General features: G+C 42.6%; 2 protein-coding genes and 1 long non-coding RNA gene across 5 annotated transcripts; 1 reads left to right on the plus strand and 2 right to left on the minus strand.

The window, feature by feature from the left end:
- Window positions 1-2,842: 2,842 nt before the first annotated feature.
- On the plus strand, window positions 2,843-3,957 carry LOC115102113 (uncharacterized). Its single transcript, XR_003859407.1, has 3 exons — window positions 2,843-3,055; window positions 3,320-3,441; window positions 3,719-3,957. It is a non-coding gene; the product is annotated as an uncharacterized LOC115102113 (long non-coding RNA).
- Window positions 3,958-5,424: 1,467 nt separating this feature from the next.
- LOC115102112 (uncharacterized protein SCO4629-like) lies at window positions 5,425-9,203 on the minus strand. 3 transcript variants are annotated; one of them, XM_029621700.2, is made up of 6 exons: window positions 8,079-9,203; window positions 7,498-7,586; window positions 6,992-7,115; window positions 6,710-6,862; window positions 5,853-6,035; window positions 5,425-5,640 (listed from the first exon to the last, which is right to left on the minus strand). In XM_029621700.2, the coding sequence occupies exons 1-6, from the start codon at window positions 8,104-8,106 to the stop codon at window positions 5,522-5,524; spliced, it is 696 nt and encodes a 231-aa protein (XP_029477560.1). In that variant the 5' UTR covers window positions 8,107-9,203; the 3' UTR covers window positions 5,425-5,521. The 3 variants fall into 3 exon arrangements, with proteins under 3 accessions (XP_029477560.1, XP_029477562.1, XP_029477563.1); XM_029621702.2 differs by lacking the exon at window positions 8,079-9,203 and adding an exon at window positions 7,734-8,072; XM_029621703.2 differs by lacking the exon at window positions 8,079-9,203 and adding an exon at window positions 7,986-8,070.
- A 362-nt stretch (window positions 9,204-9,565) lies between these two features.
- mtg2 (mitochondrial ribosome-associated GTPase 2) lies at window positions 9,566-16,126 on the minus strand. The gene is made up of 6 exons (XM_029621699.2): window positions 15,398-16,126; window positions 14,925-15,072; window positions 12,457-12,572; window positions 12,062-12,280; window positions 11,765-11,903; window positions 9,566-11,679 (listed from the first exon to the last, which is right to left on the minus strand). Exons 1-6 carry the CDS (start codon window positions 15,626-15,628, stop codon window positions 11,279-11,281), a joined length of 1,254 nt encoding a protein of 417 aa, XP_029477559.1. The 5' UTR covers window positions 15,629-16,126; the 3' UTR covers window positions 9,566-11,278.
- Window positions 16,127-16,753: the final 627 nt, after the last annotated feature.

Below are 16,753 nucleotides of genomic sequence, written 5' to 3' on the forward strand. Positions count from 1 at the left end.
ATGCATTAAGAAGGAAATAAATTCCACAAATTAACTTTTAACAAGGCACACCTGCTAATTGAAATGCATTCCAAGCGACTAAGCTGTTTGAGAGAATGCCAAGAGTGTGCAAAGCTGTCATCAAGGCAAAGGGTGGCTACTTTGAAGAATCTCAAATGTAAAATATATTTTGATTTGTTTAACACTTTTATGGTCACTACATGATTCCATATGTGTTATTTAATAGTTTTGATGTCTTCACTATTATTCTACAATGTAGAAAATAGTAAAAAATTAAGAAAAACCCTTGAATGAGTAGGTGTGTCCAAACTTTTGACTGGTACTGTAGTTACTGCATGACTGACTAAGGCCTCAGAGAGAAAAAGAGAGCAAGAGAGAGAGAGAAATAAATACTGAAGCCAGGACACGTCTCTTGAGCTGTGTTTTCACCTCAGGTGGACTGTATCTGTATTGTACTTAGGGATCAAGCCCACACTCTGTGGCATTGGAGTAACATAATTTCACACTTTTGGATACATGATGAGGATGACTACAACTACATGTCTGCTCATGATACTGGTAAGGTTTGATGTTTGCTATCGATTATCTGCTGAATAGAGGGATGCAGGGTCAATGGACTGACGGGCAGACAGACACAGTGGTTTATCATGCGCAACTATTAATATGGACAGTTTGGGAAGACCATTTGAGATTCCCTCTGGTGACTTGTGGAATAGGAGTTTTATTGTGAGAGGGACCGAACCATCTGTGTTCATTCAGACTAGGATTTAAATTACCAATGGCAGTCGGTGACGTTAATGTTTTTTTTTTATGAGCATGGCCATTTCTATTACAGCATATTGGTAATAGACTGTCATTCATATTCCATTCACCCAGCTCAATGTAACATCGATAGGTTTAGTCTACTACATGATACTAATATTTCTCTATACTTATCATGAGGTTGCTAAAACCTAGTCTATGAATGAACATTTACAACTTAGGTGAACAGGTCGAGAGGAACATTTTGTAATGAAGGTGGCAGACAGTGACACATTCAATACCGCCTTGCACACTCTTGTCTGCGTCTAGCTGATCTAGGGTGTAATCAGTCCAATAGTTGCAAACAAGAGATTCTATTGCACAAATTCAGGCATGTTTATCCCCAATTCTTTACCTCTAAAAAACGTTTTTCAACAGGATCGGCGGAATGAATACACCCCTGATCACACGCAAACACAGTTCCCTTTCATAGCAGCCACATACAAACAGCATGATAATTTTGCTCGTTGTAAAATTCCTTCTCGCATCTATGCGCTTTCCTCTGAACACCTTTTCCCTTTGCTTGTGGACTTCAACACATCAGGTGACAGTCACGGTGGAGGATGTCAACGATCCGCCAATCTTCACCCACACCGTCAAAACCTGTTCTTCGGGTGTCCCCATAGGAGAACTCTTTTTGGTTTGAGGTCGAACCGTTTTTGGAATCAGATAGAACCCTTTTGGGTTCCATGTAAAACCATCGGTGGACAGATATCTAGAACCAAATGCGTTCTACCGGTAACCAAGAAGAGTTCTTCAACGGGTTCTCCTATGGGGACAGCCGAAGAACCCTGTTAGGTTCTTGAAAGCACCTTTTTTAACCTCATAGTCCGCCCAAACCCGTATGCGGTAGCGTAACTACAGCCTCAAGCTCATTACCATAACACAACGTTAGCGATTTCTAAAAATCGCAAATGAAATGAAATAAATATGCCTGCTCTCAAGCTTATCCTTTTCTTTTCAAAATATGCTTTAGAACCAGAGAAAATCAATAATTTGTGTAAGAGTGGTGATAGCTAGCTTAGCATTTAGCGTTAGCATTTAGCACGCAACATATTCACAAAAACCAGCCAAGGAATCAAATAAAATAATTTACCTTTGAAGAACTTCAGATGTTTCAATGAGGAGACTCTCAGTTACATAGCAGATGTCCAGTGTTTCCTGAAAGATTCTTGTGTAGGACACATCGTTCCCTTTTGTTACTATGCATTTGGCTACCGAAACTAACCGAAAATTCAGTCACCTACACGTCGAACTTTTTTCCGAATTAACTCCATAATATCGACTGAAACATGGAAAACGTTGTTTGAATCAATCCTGAAGGTGGTTTCTCATATTTCTCTCCATTGAAAGCACCGTCTTTGAAGCCTGCTTTGTTGTCTGATTCGAATGGAAAAACACTGGGAGCTGACTTTTGCGCACCAAATGCCACGCAGACACCAAGCGGGACACTTGGCAATTGTAGTCTCTTATGGTCAATCTTCCAATGATATGCCTACAAATACGTCACAATGCTGCAGAGACCTTGGGGAAACAAGATAAAGTGTCCGTTGATTCCTGTCGCATTCACAGCCATATAAGGTGATCATGGAAAACGTAGCCTCAAAAATCCTGTTCATTTCCTGGTCGGTCATACATCTTGGTTTTGCCCGAAGCATTTGTTCTAAGGGACTCACAGTGAAAATCTTTGCAGTTCTGGAAACGTAAGACTCTCTTCTTTCCAAAACTATCAATTCCAAGCATATTCGAGCATCTTTTCGTGACAAAATATTGCGCTTAAAACGGGCACGTCTTTTTATTCAAAAATGAAATACTGCCCCTAGAGTACTAACAGGTTAAAGTGTGTACACACAATCTGGAATCTCATTCCTCATCCATTATTACATATGGTCTCTTTGACCTTTACACATCACTATTGTAGGTTTCACACACCAAGTAGGCCCAAGTCTCATGCTATTAGTCTACACTTCATGCAGTCATAAACTAGCTAAACTAATGCTGTTAATGACTCTCTTTCTTACTACACATCCCTCCAGGATACAGTGAACCTGGTGAAGGAGAACCCAGGGTACGCAGGTCACTACGACCTTCTGCTCATGGTGTTGGACCAGCAGGGTCAGGGAGCCCTCCACAACCTGTCCGTCACCGTGTATGCCTGCTCTGGTGGCCAGCTGCAGTCTCGGCAGGGCCTCTGGAACCAAGATTGGAGCGAGGGCTGTAGGGATTGTCATCGGTGTCACGCTGCTACTGCAAAGTAAGTCAATCTTAGGAGTAGGGTGAAGATTCCCCTAGATGTTAATTGTGGGCCAGTTTTGCATTTTCCCCACTAATGGTTAAGGTTAGGATTGGGAAGCTGATCCTAGATCTGTGCCTAGGGGAAACTTCACCATTGATGTGAATCTTACACTTGAGAAAGATATACTAGCCTACATCCCCACCTAGTGTTGATTTGGTATAGTTCGTTCGAACTTCAGTGTGTGTGGAGATTTGTATTTATTCAAGTGTGAGTTCCTCCTAGGTTTTCTACTGTTGTCCCTCCTGTTGACCAGTAAAAGAGAACTGAAGCTGATCCCTACAGATGAAAACTCTGAAGAACGTCAGATCAAATCTAACATTGAGATCCCAGGAACTGATTGCAAGGTAACAACAGACAACATTACCATCACATTAATCTCTGGTCATTGCTTTTTTCCCATCACACAATATGCTATTTTGATCATAGGTGCCTACATGTATCACACTCAAAGTGGACAGTCTGCTGGGAACAAAAGCTGCTTTTCTACCAATCAAGATGCCGGTTCAGAAACCAGCCATATTTAATCACCATTCATCAGTACTGTTTTGGTTCACACTGGGCATATTTGGCAAATGGAAAATTGTTGATCCATGCAAAGTAAATATGATACTCTTTCCCCAGGCTGTACAGAGGTCCACCAGTATGCGAGCACCGGTATGTTCAGGATATTCAGGGTATTTTTCCTCATACCAAGAGCAACGGGAACAGTTTCAACAAGGAATCTCTCTGCGCAAGGTAGGCTCTATAAGTCTAATAAATCTACTACCTTCGTCCACTTTTGACCTGTCAATTACATTTTCAGTGGCACTGAACTACAGCAACATTTTGAATTTGGTTTCAGAGTGCGCCCACAAAATTACACTCCAATGGTTATGGACAGGTATTTCAAGATCTAAAATTACACTCCAATGGTTATGGACAGGTATTTCAAGATCTAAAATTTCAATTAAACTTGTGAAACTCTCAGAAAAAGTATTTGACTTGATTAATGTTGCATTGCATTGGTTGTGTGTGTAGAGTATGTTTCTGATCACTCAGGGGTCAACGATGAGCAGATCAATGACAAAAACAAGATACTCCTCATGGGGAGAAAATTATTCTCAATAACACCAGGCCCTTGGTGACTCTACTCAATCATGTAACAATGTGCAACAGTCATAAACAATCATGACTTGACAAAAAAAAAAACTGTTTCGAATGTTTATTTTTTAAATCTCTGGTGAACTCTATCCCTTCATTAACCTTTGTGACCTCCAATCCCTCTATCCCTCCCTCCTTCCTTCTCCAGAGGATGTTAATTCTGCAGATTCCCGGAGAGGAGCTGGGGGACTATGCCCCCCACCCCTACGCTAGAGGGGGACCTAGAGACCGACCTCCAGCTGGGTGCTATTGCCATCAGAGACCCCCTTCGACCAGGATAAACTACTCTACATGGGCGCCAGGTTCAACACGCTGGCCTCCATTTGCAACACCCCATACCCCAGCGCATCCTAAGCCCACCTCTCCCTCACCCTCTTGGGCAAGAGGCTCTGCCAGGACTGACTAGTTAGCATGGGCATAACAGGCTAGGTACTGGCTGCTTTCATGGATTATAAATTGAACTGGATCACTCATGCTTAAAAATGAGGTAGAACAGCAAACCTGCTCTTGGAAAATCTGGATAACAACAAGCAATGTTAGACTTACTTTTTTTAAAGCATAAAATACACAGGACTATGGAGATCAATGACCGGTACAAAGACCAAGACGGAACTCAGTGCTGGAAGGAAAATAAATGCAATTTACCAATGGATCTTACATGGCAGGGCAGTAGCTATGTACAGCTGTGCCGTAGGGAGCCTGGTTGTACATATCAGGCATTCTACATTCTACTCTATTGTACACTGGTCAGGTTTTACCAGCCAGCAGAAAACAAAAGGATTTCGGCACTGAGAACAGACCAGGGAAGTGAGCAACTTGGAGTGGAAAATACTTGAATGTCAATTACTTTTTAGCTCTGATTTTACAAATGTGATGGCTGCAATGAAATAGTGCTATAATGGTGAATGAGAGAGAAAGAGGTCATTCTTTTAACATACCATCTCTTACCCACATATGGCAAGACAAAAGTAGTCTAATGATGTTATACATGATGGTCATGTTTAAGATTATTATCAATTAAACACTTGGGCTTAAGTCCAGTTGTTTTATTTGGGTGTATATTTTGAGGTTGTCTTTTAATGTATATCTATATGGTATGTAAATAAGGGTAAGCACAAATTGAGTTCTGTGGCATATTTTCATACGCCTCAAGTCACGGTATCAATGAAACAACCATCTTCGCAAAATATGAATGTACTGAAATTTAATGTTAAATTCCCAACCATCTGCAGCATCAACATGTCCATAGCGAAACTTAAGCACAAGTGTGTGTGTGTTGTGTATTCACTTGGGAATGTAGCCAGCCTGCAGGAACCAGTGGTAGGCAGAGAGAGCACTGGGTGTGATCTCCTGTTCCACCTGGAAACCTTTCTGTGGGTAGTCACGGATCCTCTCTAGAACACCTGGAACACACGTTTACACCTTACTCACAGCATCATACTCTGGTCTGTTGTTTCTACACGTCTTTCACACAACAATATTTTATTCTGAAATCCTTCATACATTCCTGCACTAGAAAGATGACAGGTGGGCTTACCATATACATATTTATTTTACATGGTCTAAATGCTTTAAGACAACACACAAGTCCTGGGATTATGGACAGAGTACATACCTAGCATGTATGTGATGAGGTCCGTGGCAGTGCCCACAGTGGGATGGGGGTAGGCAGAGATGCCCATCTGGGGGGAGGTAACGATGACATGCGTGTGTTCCCCTTGGTCAGGCCACTGGCGCAGGAATGTTGCAGAGACCCTGCGCTCCATAAAGGGCTGCTGGACCAGGATCACCCTGTTGGCTGGGGTAGACAACCACAAATGGGTACATGACAAAATACACATCGGCATACTGTACATAGGAATCACAGGAGGTTGGTGGCACCTTAACTGAGGAGGACGGGCTCATGGTAATGGCTGGAGTGGAATAGGATCAAATACATCAAACACATGGTTTCCATGTGCTTGATGCCATTCCATGGTTTCCATGTGCTTGATGCCATTCCATGGTTTCCATGTGCTTGATGCCATTCCATGGTTTCCATGTGCTTGATGCCATTCCATGGTTTCCATGTGCTTGATGCCATTCCATGGTTTCCATGTGCTTGATGCCATTCCATGGTTTCCATGTGCTTGATGCCATTCCATGGTTTCCATGTGCTTGATGCCATTCCATGGTTTCCATGTGCTTGATGCCATTCCATGGTTTCCATGTGTTTGATGCCATTCCATGGTTTCCATGTGCTTGATGCCATTCCATGGTTTCCATGTGCTTGATGCCATTCAGGCCATTATTATGAGCCGTCCTCCCCTCAACAGCCTCCTGTAATAGGAATAAAATATTGGCTTGGCTGAAATGTGTTCCAGTGATTCAGTTGTGCTGTCCTGCCCCCTAGCTGTAGAATAACGCAACAACAATAACAGACATTTCATAAGAAAGGTTCTCCATCATTGTGTCTAATGAGGAGAGTCTCACCTGGGATGTTTCTCTCCTTGAGGAGCCTGTATGAGAAGCAGATGTTGTCTCCAGTGTTGGTGGCCTCTGTCTCCAGCAGTATGTTCACCCTGGGCACTCCCATCCTCAGAGCCACATCCAGGAACACGTCAGCCTCTGGCCTCGACCACACACCTGGACCACACAAGACACACATCAGACAGAGACATTGTGTAGAAAAATGGAATGTGTGCGTGCCTTTGTGCTTTCTTGCATTAGCAGAAAGAGGGACAGAAAGAGAGAATGATGCTCAGTCTTGCTGACCTGCAGTCTGGTTGCCTTGATAACCAGTGAAGAGCAGCCAAGGAGCCCACCCTTCCAGGAAGAGAGCGGCTGACCTCTCCGCCACACGCACATCATGGCAACCCAGGCCTATTATGACATCACTCTGAGATCAGACAGGATTATGATGCAATTTCAGATACATAACTTATGACATCACTATGACAGGATTATGGCACTTCAACAGAGGACATCATGGCATTTCAAATTATGACATCACTGACAGAACATACATGATTATTCAACAGAGGAGACAGCATTGATTGTTACAAAACCCTGAGCGAAAATCTAGGAGTATGACATCTTAAAAGAGTACAGATCATTATGTTGTTATTTTTGGTGAAATCAGAAGAGCATATCATATAATCAAATCAAAAGATAATGGGGAAGGATGTAGCATCATACTGCTTACAATTCTGATTGCAGTTCATTTTAAATCCAGTCAAAACATATCTTATGTGTCTGTACAATCAGATATGAAGGCTTGCCTTTTCCAGAGAATGGGGCAGACAAAGGTAGTCCCACAGAATTCTGGCCCACTTCTCACTCTCTTTGTCCATTTCTCTCGCATGCTGGTCTGTGGGAGAGAAAGACACTTCAAATGCAGAACCAAATGGAATAAACAACATGATACTGAATGAATCAATACTTAAAAGTAGACCTTTTCACAGGTCAACAATGTCCTCATTAAATACATGTGTGGAGAGGAGGCACTCCACCTCACCTCAGGGGAGAACAAACTGAGCTGTAGTGGAGGCCCGTCGAGTTGACAATGAACATGTGACGCAACAGCAGCATGCAGACCACAATAACAGCGCCCTGAGGGCAGGTGTCGTGGGTCTGCTGCAGAAGTGGCCATGCTCAACACACTACACTGCACCAGTGTTAAACTCATTAACTCCCCGAACATCATTCAGAAGCCATTAGAATTGTCGTTCTATTTCTCATTTGTCGCAAGGATGAAAGCTTTACACACCCCAGCGGCTCTCTATCCAGGTCTCTTTCTTTCATCCTGCGCGATACTCTCCCTATCTCGACTGTTCTCATTCACCTGTCAATGTTTTCTTACCCAGGATGCACTGCCAATGTTCCGGCATATTCCACTGCAGATTCCACTCTATGGCATTATTGTGATTGGCTAGTCTAAATTATATCCAGCTGCTCTGTCTAACTCTCATTGGCTAATTTACATTTCACTCTTTATCCGATCGGCTGATTAGGCCTCCTTTCTCTTATTCGATTGGTTGGTGAGTCTCTGTAATGCCGCGTTCAAAACAACTAGGAACTGGTAAATCTCCGGCTATAGCGTGTTCACGACAACTGGGAACTAGGAGGAAAACGATATCCGATTAGGATAAATCGTTTTGAACGGTCATCCAACACGGAATTCTAAATCGGAAACTAGTTCCGACTTTCTGACCTAAAGATCACTGATGTCATGATTTGACCACATTTCTTTCCGAGTTCCCAGTTATTAGCTAGCTTGTTTTAACATATGGTCAAATTAGCTACATTATACATATTGATAAGGTCAATATGTATTGTAATAAACTGATTGTCATCCTTTGGTTGAAAAGGTAAAAGGTCAGTGAGTGAAAAGTCACAACTTGGCAAACACAATTTTCTGTTTCCCACTTGTAATTACGATTTGGTGTGTCTATCAAGCGAAATTTCCCACAGGGAACTTTGAGCTTCCGATAATTCTTATAGCACGAACGCGGAATTAGTGTATAACTGTCTTTGTCCATTTTTATTTGACTCTGACTGGTCTGAGTGTAGGCTGATGATTGTGTTTCTAAGTGGAGTAGAAGAAGTAGACACATCTGAAAGGTTCCAAAGTGAAAAAATCTGTGAGAAACCATCAACAGAGCTCTGTTAAAGCCTAGCTATTTCCTGCTAACCTGCTTGCACACCCACTCAAGTTTAAATTGGATGTTGTTTTGTTTGTCACATGACTAGACCCAACCCCATCCACAACACAAGCTCTACATTTTATTTTATCCCCTTCTATTCTCGAATGGTTTCCCCCTTACATACATTAGCTCCACCTAGTTTCTGCCATATAACAAGGACAGAGGGATCAGTTTTCTAGAATGAAACCTAGCCATGGTGTGCCAGCCCATACCTGATCTCGTTTGCTCTCAAGAGGTCAAAGGTCAGCAGAAACTCACTGCGGTTTTGTTTTTCAACCAAGAAACACAGAAAAATCCTTCAGCGAAGGTGACAGATGCATCAATGAGAATTCCTGTCATTATACTGAACAAATATATAAAACGCAACATGCAACAATTTAAGATTTTAATGAGCTACAGTTCATATAAGGAAACCTGTTGCGTTATTTTTTTATCAGCGTAGTTAAAATAATCCAGATGTCTAAGATGTACCAGTACTTGCATTTTTGATGAAGTGTGTTTCTAGACATCCAAGGGGTAAAATGTGTGATGTTGATATAAGGGAAAACACAAGTACATATGACATCACAATAACTATCTGATGTCATCAGTACTGACCCTTGTACACAGATCTCAGTACTTGTGTAAATAAAACAATGAGTAATCAGATTTACTGAAACGCATTTATTAAATCAATTCCATTTTCAGTTGAATAAATACACTGCTCAAAAAAAATAAAGGGAACACTTAAACAACACAATGTAACTTCAAGTCAATCACACTTCTGTGAAATCAAATTGTCCACTTAGGAAGCAACACTGATTGACAATACATTTCACATGCTGTTGTGCAAATGGAATAGACAACAGGTGTAAATTATAGGCAATTAAGCAAGACACCCCCAATAAAAGGAGTGGTTCTGCAGTTGGTGACCACAGACCACTTCTCAGTTCCTATGCTTCCTGGCTGATGTTTTGGTCACTTTTGAATGCTGGCGGTGCTTTTACTCTAGTAGTAGCATGAGACGGAGTCTACAACCCACACAAGTGGCTCAGGTAGTGCAGCTCATCCAGGATGGCACATCAATGCAAGATGTGGCAAGAAGGTTTGCTGTGTCTGTCAGAGTAGTGTCCAGAGCATGGAGGCACTACCAGGAGACAGGCCAGTACATCAGGAGACGTGGAGGAGGCCGTAGAAGGGCAACAACCCAGCAGCAGGACCGCTACCTCCGCCTTTGTGCAAGGAGCACTGCCAGAGCCCTGCAAAATTACCTCCAGCAGGCCACAAATGTGCATGTGTCTCCTTAAACAGTCAGAAACAGACTCCATGAGGGCCCGACGTCCACAGGTGGGGGTTGTGCTTACAGCCCAACACCGTGCAGGACGTTTGGCATTTGCCAGAGAACACCAAGATTGGCAAATTCGCCACTGGCGTCCTGTGCTCTTCACAGATGAAAGCAGGTTCACACTGAGCATATGTGACAGATGTGACAGAGTCTGGAGACGCCGCGGAGAACGTTCTGCAACATCCTCCAGCATGACCGGTTTGGCGGTGGGTCAGTCATGGTGTGGGGTGGCATTTCTTTGGGGGGCCGCACAGCCCTCCATGAGCCTGCCAGAGGTAGCCTGACTGCCATTAGGTACTGAGATGAGATCCTCAGACCCCTTGTGAGACCATATGCTGGTGCGGTTGGCCCTGGGTTCCTCCTAATGCAAGACAATGCTAGACCTCATGTGGGTGGAGTGTGTCAGCAGGTCCTGCAAGAGGAAGGCATTGATGCTATGGACTGGTCCGCCCGTTCCCCAGACCTGAATCCAATTGAGCACATCTGGAACATCATCTTGCTCTATCCACCAACACCACGTTGCACCACAGACTGTCCACAGACTGAGTTGGCGGATGCTTTAGTCCAGGTCTGGGAGGAGATCCCTCAGGAGACCATCCGCCACCTCATCAGGAGAATGCCCAGGCGTTGTAGGGAGGTCATACAGGCACGTGGAGGCCACACACACTACTGAGTCTCAGTTTGACTTGTTTTAAGGACATTACATCAAAGTTGGATCAGCCTGTAGTGTGGTTTTCCACATTCATTTTGAGTGTGACTCCCAAATCCAGACCGCCATGGGTTGATAAATTTGATTTCCATTGATAATTTGTGTGATTTTGTTGTCAGCACATTGAACTACGTAAAGAAAAAAGTATTTAATAAGACTTTCATTCATTCAGATCTAGGATGTGTTATTTTAGTGTTCCCTTTATTTTTTTGAGCAGTGTATTTATTTAGTTCTATAATTTAAACAAAATCAAAATACACTTAGCAGGTGAGACGCAGTGAGGAAAAGGCATGGAAGTCTTTCAGTCCTTTTCCAGGGCAGACCTACCACCTGGTGGGCATGTCCTGCCCACTGCCCTGTCCATGGGTCTGTAGATAGCCATCATATAACTCCCTGAGGTGCAGGATCAGCTCCTCTGTGTTCTGGCCTGTGAGGGCAGACACAGGGATCACCCTGTGGGCCACGTGGCCCCGGAGGGCCTCAAGGTTTCCCCGAGCCCCAGGCAGGTCCATTTTGTTGGCCACGATAGCGTGGGGCCGGTGGGTGAGGCCGGGCTCATACTGGTCCAGCTCATAGCGCAGTTGTTGGAGCTGAGTCCAGGGTTCTGGGGAGGACAGGTCCAGGACAAAGAGAAGGAAGCGACAGCGCTCAATATGGCGCAGGAAGGAGATCCCTAGGCCTCGGTTCAGATGGGCCCCACAGATGATACCAGGAATATCAGCCACTAGACAAGAGGATGGGGACAGTAAACTACAACACCAACCTTTGTGCCCAACAATATACAACACTAAAATCAAAAACTCCTTTACCTGCCACTTGCTCATGGTCCCTGTAGTTGACAATACCCACATGGGGGTTAAGGGTGGTAAAGGGGTAGGCAGCCACAGCAGGCCTGGCATTGGATATGGCCCTTAGAAGGGAAGACTTCCCTGCATTGGGAAACCCAACCTGGAGTGGAAGACACACACCAACAGGTAAATCAAGAAAATGTTATACATTTTTGGGGATAGAGTACATACCATTTATATTTCTACAATATTATTTTAACCAGCCCAATTAATAAGATAGGCCTAGTCAGTGGAGTGAGTCCCTCTTCCGTGTCTCACCAGTCCGGCGTGGGCCATGGTGCGCAGCTCCAGCTGGAGGACCCTCTCCTGTCCCCTCTCACCCATGGTGGCCGTCATGGGGGCGCGGTTCTCATTGGACAGGAAGAAGCGGTTTCCCTTTCCCCCTGCCCCCCCAAACACAGCCACATACTCCTGGTTGTGCTGGGAGAGGTCTGACACAGTCTTCCCTTGCTCCTTCACCACCGTGCCCACTGGCACCTGCACCATCACAAAATACCAAACAATATTCAGTTACACTATTTTACAGTCAGCATTTTAGTATCTGGTATTTGTGGCAATTACATGGCTAAACAAAAGTTTAAAAAAATAATAATAATATAAAGAACCCCTAATTAAAAGCAACACCCCAGCTGTAGTCATGGGAACTAACTCACAGCGATGTAGGTTGTGCTGGCGTTGCGTCCGTAGCAGTTCTTACTGCCTCCTGAATCGCCGTTGTATCCTTTGTAAACGGGGGCGACCTGCGCCAGGGATTTCACCTGCAGGTCGACTGGAGGCACGCAAATCACAGATATTCGGAAATAGGACTTGAAGTACACATATGAAAACCGTCTCCAATGCCCTGGTTAAAATATCCCTACAAATTAAAAAAATATCCGGCCTGATTATATCCTTGTGAAATTGTAAGCCTATTGTGGATCTCCTGATGATCAAAATATTGATCTGAATAGCCAAACGAGAGCACCTCAGAAGACCAACACATTGTAACGAGATTATAAACAATGTATAAACAGTAGAGGTCGACCGATTAATTGGGGCCGATTTCAAGTTTTCATAACAATCGGAAATCGGTATTTTTGGGCGTCGATTTTGCCCATTTTTTATACCTTTATTTAACTAGGCAAGTCAGTTAAGAACACATTCTTAATTTCAATGACAGCCTAGGAACGGTGGGGTAACTGCCTTGTTCAGGGGCAGAACGACAAATTTTCACCTTGTCAGCTCGGGGGATCCAATCTTGCAACCTTACAGTTAACTATTCCAACGCTATAACCACCTGCCTCTCGTTGCACTCCACAAGGAGACTGCCTGTTACGCGAATGCAGTAGAAGCCAAGGTAAGTTGCTAGCTAGCATTTAAACTTCTCATAAAAAACAATCATAATCAAGTGATAACTACACATGGTTGATGATATTACTAGTTTATCTAGCGTGTCCTGCGTTGCATATAATCGATGCAAAGCTGGGGGATGACTGTACCTAACCATAAACACCAATGCCTTCCTTAAAATCAATACACACAGAAGTATATTTTTAAACCTGCATATTTAGCTAAAAGAAATCAAGGTTAGCAGGCAATATTAACCAGGTGAAATTGTGTCACTTCTCTTGCGTTCATTGCACAGGGAGTCAGGGTATATGCAACAGTTTGGGCAGCCTGGCTCATTGCGAACTAATTTGCCAGAATTTTACGTAATTATGACATAACATTGAAGGTTGTGCAATGTAACAAGAATATTTAGACTTAGGGATGCCACCCGTTAGATAAAATACCGAACGGTTCCGTATTTCACTGAAATAATAAACGTTTTGTTTTCGATGATAGTTTCCGGATTCGACCATATTAATGACCAAAGGCTCGTATTTCTGTGTGTTATGTTATAACTAAGTCTATGATTTGATAGAGCAGTCTGAGCGATGGTAGGCAGCAGCAGGCTCGTAAGCATTCATTAATTTTCCAGCAGCTCTTCAAGCCTATCAGCCTAATGGCTGGTGTAACCGATGTGAAATGGCTAGCTAGTTAGCGCTAATAACGTTTCAAACGTCACTCGCTCTGAGACTTGGAGTAGTTATTCCCCTTGCTCTGCAAGGGCCGCGGCTTTTGTGGAGCGATGGGTAACGCTGCTTCGAGTGTGGCTGTGGTCGATGTGATCCTGGTTCGAGCCCAGGTAGCGGCGAGGACAGGGACGGAAGCTATACTGTTACACTGGCAATACTATAATGCCTATAAGAACATCCAGTCAACGGTATATGAAATACAAATGGTATAGAGAAATAGTCCTATAAATACTATATTAACTACAACCTAAAACCTCTTACCTTGGAATATTGAAGTCTCATGTTAAAAGGAACCACCAACTTTCATATGTTCTCATGTTCTGAGCAAGGGGCGGCAGGGTAGCCTAGTGGTTAGAGCGTTGGACTAGTAACCGGAAAGTTGCAAGTTCAAACCCCCGAGCTGACAAGGTACAAATATGTCGTTCTGCCCCTGAACAGGCAGTTAACCCACTGTTCCTAGGCCGTCATTGAAAATAAGAATTTGTTCTTAACTGACTTGCCTGGTTAAATAAAGGTAAAAAAAATTTTTTTTAAAGGAACTCAAACGTTAGCTTCTTTACATGGCACATATTGCACTTTTACTTCTCCAACACTTTGTTTTTGCATTATGTAAACCAAATTGAACATGTTTCATTATTTATTTGAGGGTAAATTGATTTTTAGCAATATATTATATTAAGTTAAAATAAATGTTCATTCAGTATTGTTGTAATTGTCATTATTACAAATAAAAATGTTTTTTATAAATAATAAAAAAATTGGCCGATTAATCGGTATCTGCTTTTTTTGGTCCTCCAATAATCGGTATTGGCGTTGAAAAAAAATAATTTACATTTACATTACATTTAGGTCATTTAGCAGACGCTCTTATCCAGAGCGACATACAAATTGGTGCTTTCACCTTATGACATCCAGTGGAACAGCCACTTTACAATAGTGCATCTAAGTCTTTTAAGGGGGGTGAGAAGGATTACTTTATCCAAATCATAAATCGGTCAACATCTAATAAACAATTATGTTTGGGAACAGTGCAACACTTGAGTGTGACGGTGTGTCTGACACACCTTTGATGATTATGTTCCCACCATCTCCTCCATTCCCTCCGTCTGGTCCACCCCACTCTTTCCGAGGCTCACTGTGGAAGGTGCAGGCCCCTTTTCCACCTGCTCCAGCCAGTAGCTTAACATTGCGGTGGTCCACAAAGTGGCGAGTCTGAGCAACAGAGAGAGACCCAAAGTGAACATTAACATAAGCTTCGTTAACTAGCCACCTGCAGTCTATATACACAAGTCATTGGTCTAAACTCATATCACACTGGACTGGCATAGCACCAATGTTTCATCTTAACTAATAGTGTCATCAATATCTACTTATCCATGTGTGAGTGCATGATAGAGCAGAAGACCAAGAAAACAAGCAATCTAAACAAACTAGCTAACTTGGGTATTGCAAATATAAACAAACCAACGTGTGCTTGGCTAGTGTGATGAGGACAGAGGATATGAGATAGCCATCTGCCTAGTATATCATGACATACCAGTTTCTTTTCTGAAAGTTCTTTCTTTTTAGAAATTCGAGGTTTGGCGCACAATGCACAGGACGTGCTGACATTCATGATTCCAGTTTTCCTCTGTGCTGCCAAGTTGCTTTTGAGCCCTAGCAACAAGCTGCCAATGAACTCGTGCCTAACGCAAACTTGTGCAAATAGTCGACTTATCTCTTGGACAAACCATCTTCGGCTTTGAAATTTGGTCAATGTAGTTAACATTGCAAAATAATCAAATGTAATCTCAGAGCATAAGACCGTAGTTATTTCGTAGTGAGACAGCCAGTGTAGCCCTGATCTCGTTTCGTTAAAGCAGGGTATCCCAAACTCTGTCCTGGGCACCGTTTAGTTTTTTTTACCCTAGCACTACAAAGCTGATTCAAATAACCAACCCATCTTCAATCTTTGATTATTTGAATCAGCTGTGAAGAGCTAGGGCAAAAACCAAAACGTGCACCCAGAAAACCCTGCGTCAGACCAGCTGTAGCCTGCAAGCTAATGTTAGCTACTATTGCTAGTTAACGAAATCACCGTCAATAAACCGACTAGCTAATTAAATCGATAACAAATGACAACAATAATCTATCTAGAGTTTACACATAACATCGCCATCTGCAACTCTAGGTAATATGTAGCTTTTAGATCAAATGAGCTACACGGTACCTATTTTGAATGTCATCTTCAACGAGATCTACCTACGGGACCTACGGAGGGTCAAAAAGCACAGCAAATCACAGCGATGGGTCTACACATTGCTTCTTCATAAATAATACAATACGGATACAAAACTAGCGGAAAGTCGATTTATTTAACGTATTAAAACAGTAAAATAAATCGAAACTGAACAAGCAGCTAAACATTCATAATTGGTCATATATATAGAGTACCAGTCAAAAAAATATATTTTATATTTGAGATTCTTCAATGTTTATTTATTTATTTTATTTCACCTTTATTTAACCAGGTAGGCAAGTTGAGAACAAGTTCTCATTTACAATTGCGACCTGGCCAAGATAAAGCAAAGCAGTTCGACACATACAACGACACAGAGTTACACATGGAGTAAAACAAACATACAGTCAATAATACAGTATAAACAAGTCTATATACGATGTGAGCAAATGAGGTGAGATAAGGGAGGTAAAGGCAAAAAAGGACATGGTGGCAAAGTAAATACAATATAGCAAGTAAAACACTGGAATGGTATATTTGCAGTGGAAGAAAAATAATGGGGTACAAAGGAGCAAAATAAATAAATAAAATAAATACAGTAGGGAAAGAGGTAGTTGTTTGGGCTAAATTATAGGTGGGCTATGTACAGGTGCAGTAATCTGTGAGCTGCTCTGA

This window comes from Oncorhynchus nerka, linkage group LG20 (genome assembly GCF_034236695.1).
Source record: "Oncorhynchus nerka isolate Pitt River linkage group LG20, Oner_Uvic_2.0, whole genome shotgun sequence".
NCBI classification, from domain to species: domain Eukaryota; kingdom Metazoa; phylum Chordata; class Actinopteri; order Salmoniformes; family Salmonidae; genus Oncorhynchus; species Oncorhynchus nerka.

Bases quoted from the DNA above. Each gene is read 5' to 3' on its own strand.
- LOC115102112 (XM_029621700.2), bottom strand. From the start codon at position 8,106: ATGCCGGAACATTGGCAGTGCATCCTGG. The intron at 6,863-6,991 runs GTCAGCAAGACT...TGTGTGGTCCAG, and splicing joins TCAAGGCAACCAGACTGCAG to GTGTGTGGTCGAGGCCAGAG. The intron at 5,641-5,852 runs GTATGTACTCTG...CGTGTGTTCCAG, and splicing joins CCTCATCACATACATGCTAG to GTGTTCTAGAGAGGATCCGT.
- mtg2 (XM_029621699.2), bottom strand. From the start codon at position 15,628: ATGTTAACTACATTGACCAAATTTCAAAGCCGAAGATGGTTTGTCCAA. The intron at 12,281-12,456 runs GTGAGTTAGTTC...GTGATGGTGCAG, and splicing joins CCAGCACAACCTACATCGCT to GTGCCAGTGGGCACGGTGGT. The intron at 11,904-12,061 runs GTGAGACACGGA...CTTCCACTCCAG, and splicing joins CCATGGCCCACGCCGGACTG to GTTGGGTTTCCCAATGCAGG.